This window comes from Branchiostoma belcheri, unplaced genomic scaffold (genome assembly GCF_001625305.1).
Source record: "Branchiostoma belcheri isolate BF01 breed outbred unplaced genomic scaffold, Haploidv18h27 scaffold64, whole genome shotgun sequence".
Lineage (NCBI taxonomy): Eukaryota > Metazoa > Chordata > Leptocardii > Amphioxiformes > Branchiostomatidae > Branchiostoma > Branchiostoma belcheri.
In genome coordinates this window covers 100973-108733 of record NW_017804287.1, presented here as the reverse complement: position 1 = coordinate 108733, position 7761 = coordinate 100973, and the positions used below count along the sequence as shown (strand labels likewise).

Here is a 7761-nt window from a genome sequence, read left to right as displayed (position 1 = left end):
AAATAAATATATATAATATAAATATATATATACCACCTCACCTTTTCCCCAGTATTAAAATGACTACAGAAATGCCCTACCTAGATAAAAAGGAGACAAGCTCACGTACGGTGTAGTCAGGTGAAGAACACGTTGGAAAAGATACGCCCCCCCCCCCCCAAAAAAAGGTACCAAACAACTTCTGTCACAGGTAAAGACACTAAACATTAAACACCAAATGTCAAAACCAACCATCGCCAAACTTACATGGCATCCAGGTGTCACATAATAAGCTAGTAGTGTTTATTATTCTTTACAAAAGAATAGATACCAGTAGCTTAGGCAACACCTGGATTTTGACACTCCACTCAAAAGCGAGATTTGCCTAAAGCAATGAACTCCAGGTATTTCCGGTATGATTTCGGCTTCAACAATAGGGATACAAGCATGTTAAGTCCTACAATCTTTCCTACGAACACCAAATGCCATGCCCAATGTTCGGATAGGACAATGGTAGCTGGGCAGAATTAGACGTGTACGATTCGCGCACCCAACTTGAAGGATATACGCCCATGGTTATGCGGCGATAGATGTCTACCACCTCTCTGTACGTTCACGGCAACATTCAACACTGCCTAGGAAGATATTTGAATTAATACTTCCTGCCGACTACAGAAATGCCCTACCTTGATAAAAAGGAGACAATCTCACGGTTCGTCGGGTGAAGAACACTTTTGAAAGATACGCCCCCCAAACTTACCAACCAGCCCTTGTCACATCGTTTTAATTGGACATGAATAACCACCAAAGCGTCGACTCCCAAAGGATAACCTGCCAAAGGTCAACAAGCAAAAGACTTTTCTTCCATCGCCATCGACGCCACATGCCACCATTAAGTATTATTGCTTTTTCAGCTAGCAGTGGTACACTGCACTTTGCGGACACGGTTCGATGTCCGGGGGAAAAGGAAGAGTAAAGAATCATGGCGACGCCTCCCCCATGATATAAATTTTAGCAATATGCCTCTACCATCTCTCTGTATGTTTATGGCAAGATTCAACACATAGGTAGATACTCCAAAACTTTCCCCTGTGTTAAAATGTCCTACTTTGATATAAAGAAGACAATCCCACGGTGTCGTCGGGTGCAGAACACTTTTGAAAGTTACGCCCCCAAAAAGTTACCAACCAGCCCTTGTCACATCGTTTTAATTGCACATGAATAACCACCAAAGCGTCAACTTCCAAAGGATAACCTGCCAAAGGTCAACAAGCAAAAATTTTCTTCTATCGCCATCTACGCAATTTTTTTTGTCAGCAGGGCTTTGGGAACACGGATCGATGTGCGGCTAAGTCAAGAATCATCGCCCCCCCCCCCATAATAGAATAAGGCATGTAAGGGGACGATCCACGCACCCAACTTCAATGTTTTACGGCGGAATTTTTGTAGCAATGTCTTCACCACCTCTCTGTATGGAAATATTCACCAACACACAGGGAAATATTCCAAAACTTTGTCCTGTCTAAAATGACTACAGAAATGTCCTACCTTGATAAAAAGGAGACAAGCCAGGTGAGAACACTTTTGGAAGATACGCCCCCCAAAGTTACCAACCAGCCCAGCCATTTAAATTGCACATGAATACCCACCAACGCGTAAACGCCCGAAGGATAACCTGCCAAAGGTGAACAAGCAAAAGACTTTTCTTCTATCGCCATTCGGCGACGCCACATGCCACCATCAAGTATCATTGCTTTTTCAGCAGTGGTACACTGAACTTTGCGGACACGGTTCGATGTCCGGGGGAAAAGGAAGAGTAAAGAATCATGGCGACGCCTCCCCCATGATAGAAATTTTAGCAATATGCCTTTACCACCTCTCTGTATTGTTTTTGTCAGCAGGGCTTTGGGAACACGGATCGATGTGTGGGGAAGTCAAAAATCATGACCCCCCCCCCCCAAGAAAATAGAATAAGACATGTAAGGGGACGATCCACACACCCAACTTCAATGTTTTACGCCCGTATTTTTGTAGCAATATGTCTTTACAACCTCTCTGTATGTTTATGGAAATATTCAACAACACACAGGTAAATATTCTAAAACTGTCTCCTGTATAAAAATGACTACAGAAATGTCCTACCTTGATAAAAAGGAGACAATCTCACGGTGTCGTCAGGTGCAGAACACTTTTGAAAGATATGCCCCCCAAAGTTACCAACCAGCCCTTGTCACATGATTTTAATTGCACATGCATGAATTACCACCAAAGCGTCGACTCCCAAAGGATAACCTGCCAAAGTTCAACAAGCAAAAGACTTTTCTTCCATCGCCATCGACGCCAAATGCCACCATTAAGTATTATTGCTTTTTCAGCTAGCAGTGGTACACTGGACTTTGCGGACACGGTTCGATGTCCGGGGGAAAAAGAAGAGTAAAGAATCATGACGACGCCTACCCCATGATATAAATTTTAGCTATATGCCTTTACCACCTCTCTGTATGTTTATGGCAAGATTCAACACATAGGTAGATACTCTAAAACATTCCCCTGTATAAAAATGTCCTACTTTGATAAAAAGGAGACAATCTCACGGTGCCGTCGGGTTAAGAACACTTTTGAAAGTTACGCCCCCAAAAAGTTACCAACCAGCCCTTGTCACATCGTTTTAATTGCACATGAATAACCACCAAAGCGTCAACTTCCAAAGGATAACCTGACAAAGGTCAACAAGCAAAAGACTTTTCTTCTATCGCCATTCGGCGACGCCACATGCCACCATCAAGTATCATTGCTTTTTCAGCAGTGGTACACTGGACTTTGCGGACACGGTTCGATGTCCGGGGGAAAAGGAAGAGTAAAGAATCATGGCGACGCCTCCCCCATGATAGAAATTTTAGCAATATGCCTTTACCACCTCTCTGTATTGTTTTTGTCAGCAGGGCTTTGGGAACACGGATCGATGTGTGGGGAAGTCAAAAATCATGACCCCCCCCCCCAAAGAAAACTAGAATAAGACATGTAAGGGGACTATCCACGCACCCAGCTTCAATGTTTTACGCCCGTATTTTTGTAGCAATATGTCTTTACAACCTCTCTGTATGTTTATGGAAATATTCAACAACACACAGGTAAATATTCCAAAACTTTGTCCTGTGTAAAATGACTACAGAAATGCCCTACCTTGATAAAAAGGAGACAGGCTCACGGTGTCATAGGGTGCAGAACACTTTTGAAAGTTACGCCCCCAAAAAGTTACCAACCAGCCCTTGTCACATCGTTTTAATTGCACATGCATGAATACCCACCAAAGCCACAACTTCCAAAGGATAACCTGCCAAAGGTCAACAAGCAAAAATTTAGCCATAATAGAATAAGACATGTAAGGGGACGATCCACACACCCAACTTCAATGTTTTACGCCCGTATTTTTGTAGCAATATGTCTTTACAACCTCTCTGTATGTTTATGGAAATATTCAACAACACGTAGGTAAATATTCTAAAACTTTCTCCTGTATAAAAACGGCTACAGAAATGCCCTACCTTGATAAAAAGGAGACAACTCGCTCACTGTGTCGTCAGGTGAAGAACACTTTTAAAAGATATGTCACCACTAGAAAAGTTACCGAGAAAATTCAGACACAAGTAAAAGACCGGGATCAGAGTCTGAGACATTATAGCTAGAGTACAGCTTGTGTCGAAATGTGGCTGGAAGAAAGCGCTCTGAATTGTGGCGGGACTTGCAGAATACATCGATCCACGCAGTTTTGAGTTTACAAAAGGGAGCCGCAGACTTTGAAATAATCTTCACTTTTACCAGTATCTAATCACAACTCATGCGTTTAGTTAAGATAAGTGGCGGGAAAATATGAATATACCAGAGTATGAACATATCGGTATTCTTGGCCGTTTCAGCGCAATTTTAGGAACAAGACTTGCCTGGGCCAGTTTCTTACCTCGACGGCCGAGTCCTGTCAACAACCGCCCTGCCACATTTACGATCGACCCAGTCGACAACTTCAAGGATATATAAACGCTTCCGAGTCCCCTCTCCCCCACCCTACGTGTTTGTCGTATAGCCAATTGTATATTTGCTGGATTTTGGGAAACGTCTCGATGTCCGGGAAAGAACGAAGAGAAAGAATAGTGCCCCCTCCCCCGCCACTATGACAGAACAAGACGTGTACGTTTACCCAGCGTCAAGGTCTCACCGTATCAATGCAGCAAAAGGTGTCTACCACCTTTGTATACTCTCCTCAACATTCAACATTACTTAGATAGATGTTACGCGTACCTTTTATATAGAAATGACTTAAGAAAAGTCCTACCTTGGTAAAAAGGAGACAAGCTCACGGTGTCTTCAGGAGAATAACACTTTTGAAAGACACGCCCCTAAAATGTTACCAAACAACTTCTGTCACATTGTCTTTAAGCAAACACGAATAACGACCAAAGGATGGCACCCTCTAGGGTATGAGACTTGCCTAGGGTCACTGCACAAAAGACTAGAGTCATCGACGCCAAATACTACCAAAAGGTTAACGTCATTAGACATTGCCCATAACTAACATAGTGCAACCACACCCTTCCAACTGTAGTTAGAATTCCCTCTAAATGGAGCGTATGCTTGATCTAAAAAAATTCATTTTCTCTAATTTCTGGACAGTAACGTCTCCTGAATAAAACGAATGAAATTTCTTTAACATTCCGGTGTTTTATGCTTCCAGTGCGCTACCATGGTTAGGCAAGTCAGTTTTAATGCTGCAGGCTAAATGATGATTATCTATGATGTCTTCATTCTCGCTTATATATGTACAGAATTGCTAGTCTCCAGCTATCCTTCCCATCGTAGACTAAAATAGGAAAAAACGCGTTTAAATATAGTTATCAAAAGAGAAAAAAAGTAAGTTTTACGGAGTAAGTTTCATGTAAGGAACCACGGGGAACGCCCCTTGAACTTTGAACCTTGACTGACACTTGAGTCGCTGTCCTCGTTTTAAGGTTCATCGCATCAAGAAAATCTCCAGAGATCGTTGCCTTGCGGTTTTACCATTGGTTAGATTTTTTGCGCGCCGGGTTCAAAGACTCTTGCGTAGTTTGATGCCAACAAATCTGGAAATTTTGAAATTAGTGAACTTTATGGTGTGATGAACCAAAGTGGTTAAAAAAGACTGTAACTATTTCCTGTCGCGCACGTCGGTTCAGCAACTCTATAGATCCGAAGGCAATTCACTAATCACTGGACTATATACGCTACCAAAGAGTTGTACTTTAAAAAACTTACGTGAGAAATGTCATCAAAGTGGGATGGGAAAATCTCTTTCAAGTCGTCAGGATGCTGTAGCGAGAAGGACTTGAGTTTCACAACGTTGTCCGACTGGCCGAGACGAGCTACCTTCGTTCCAGTCCACACCGGCGGCTCCTGGAGTTCCCATCCGAAGAACGTGTTGAGGATGGCGATGCTGCCTTTGATTACGGACAGCGCGACGTCTCTACCCGGGCACATGTGGTTGTTGACCGCGGGTGTGTCCGTGAGTCGGCCGTGAAAGGTGACGTGGTGTTCCCGAAGAGCTTCTCCCTCGGGACCGAGAAACCTCCGCCACACGAAGTCGTCTGGTTTGTCGAACACAGCGGGATCCCTTAAAGCCCAGTAGGAACTGGCATACACGCGTTCGCCCTCTTTTATCTGAAAATAATGAAAATAGCAAATACGAGACTCAGAGTATAATAGCTTGATTATGGATAAAGTAGATCACAAGAGACTAGCTACATGGTCAAAAGTCTAGTTGTTACACTGGGGTAAGTTGGTAGGCGTTTATGTGCATTGGTTGTGTGTGTCTGTGTGTGTGTGTGTGTGTGTGTGTGTGTGTGTGTGTGTGTGTGTGTGTGTGTGTGTGTGTGTGTGTGTGCGAGAGAGAGAGAGAGTGAGTGGGTGGGAGGGAAGTGTGTGAGTGCAACTTTTACTTGTTACTCACCTTGACCTCCTTTGGACCACTTGCTGTTGTGTACTTCACAGTCGTTGGGCGTGCTGCAATGGTGCTCCAGAAATCTGGGCTGGGACTGAATCGCAGCACTTCCAACACGAAGCTCTCGATTTTCGGCATCTCCTCCAGGGCCGCTCGGGTCAGGCCTCCATGTTTCCTCAGGGCGGCAAGCGCTTCCTCCCGTAGCTCCTGCCGGTCTTCCGCGCTGATGGTGTCCAAGCGGGCGAAGGATGTCACCAGGTTTGCTGCGATGCCACCAACTCCATTGAACATTATCGCGAAGAGCAGTTGTCCCGTGGTCTCTTCCTCTTCTAATCCGTGAGATGTACCAAGATCTATCAGCTGGCGGTACCTTTGAATACAACACAAACGACTGAATGTGGATAGTGTCACCAAATATTAAGATAGTACATCTACATAGCCTTCTCGATCTCGAGTTGTATTCGCTGATACAGACCCCCGCACACACACAGACACGCACGCACGCGCGCACACACACACACACACACACACACACACACACACACACACACACGTGCCACATGCACAGGAAACGTACTAAACGTTTTGCCGAAAATTAAAATTCTGGTATATACAAGGTACGGTAAATCCTTCCCACCTACCTCTCTGATGTCTTTATTTTCTTGAGGACAGACCTCATCCCCCGTCCCGCCTCAGTAAGATCGTCACGCGTCACCGCGGCCAAGATGTCAGATCTTAATTCAGTTGCACCTTTGATATAAAGGTTGACATCCTCGGGATTGAAGCGTGTTGATCTCCCGAAGATGGTGGGAAGAAAAGCGCTCACCGACACTGCCAGTAACTTTGATTCGAAGTCGGTTGGTGTGCTTCCCCAGGTGGCGATGTTGGACAGCACGCCGTCTGCTGTTGATGCTGGGATGTCTTCGTAAGCCCCGGCGATGACGTCTAAAATCAGCGCCTTGTTTCTCTCGTGGATTTTTCCGTTAGTGGTGACGCTTGGGCAGACACCCTCCGTAAAGTCCTTGCGTATTTCTATCAGGCCAAAAAAGAATTCCTCCTTTTTGAAGAGGTCGATGTCAAAGACAGACTGCACGGCCTTGTTCCCGGTCACCACACGGCACGGAAATCCGATGTTTGTCTCCACGAAATCTTCTTTCCGATCAGGTGCGTACGTTTCGTTGTTGTGCGTCAGCCATCTAAGGTATCCAAGTGCGTTACCCATGGTTATATCGTCTCCCTAACAAAAGAAAATTGCTCTTTAAAGGGGCTTGTTAAAAGCTTCACTGCATAGCCCTCATCTTTTACACGAATTCTTCATCCCTTTTTACTCAGTTACACAACAACTAAGTGCTCCTACAAGCTGCACAACTTCCATGTGGAGAGACTCGTGCCCACGATTTTGGTGGTAGCGACAAAAAAAACGGCCCATATATGAAAAGCAAACGATTTTCCACCATCAACATCTGCTTGGAGAGTATATCCCTGGAGCTCTTCTGCACTAAGCGGCTTACTCACATCAACCATCGGGCCAATTTACGATGCAATACATCCCGCTAACAACACCAAACATTAACACCCCCTCCCCTCTCTACATGTACGGCTTCTGCAGCAAGGGTTCATGGAGAAGGTTCGAAGAACGGACGAAAGGGGAATCAAAGAATCATGGCCGGCTCTGAATCATTGTACGGTGACCAGTCACGCACCCAACTTCAACGTTATGCGCCTATATCTTTGCAGCAATGCATCAAGTAGGCCTTTCCACCTGTATCTTTTCAGCAACATTCAGCACTACATTCTAAAACTTTCTCCTGTAC

At 44.7% G+C, this 7761-nt stretch overlaps 1 protein-coding gene across 1 annotated transcript in view; it reads right to left on the bottom strand.

Annotated features, from left to right (window-relative positions):
- The window catches only part of LOC109483336 (arachidonate 8S-lipoxygenase-like), a 23804-nt gene extending 16635 nt beyond the window's left edge, over positions 1 to 7169 (bottom strand). Inside the window, exons 1-4 of the mRNA XM_019786326.1 lie at positions 6589 to 7169; positions 5957 to 6317; positions 5239 to 5667; positions 4957 to 4971 (exon numbers count right to left, since the gene is read on the bottom strand). Coding sequence (XP_019641885.1) covers positions 4957 to 4971; positions 5239 to 5667; positions 5957 to 6317; positions 6589 to 7169 — 1386 coding nt within the window. The remainder of the gene's footprint in view (positions 1 to 4956; positions 4972 to 5238; positions 5668 to 5956; positions 6318 to 6588) is intronic.
- Positions 7170 to 7761: the final 592 nt, after the last annotated feature.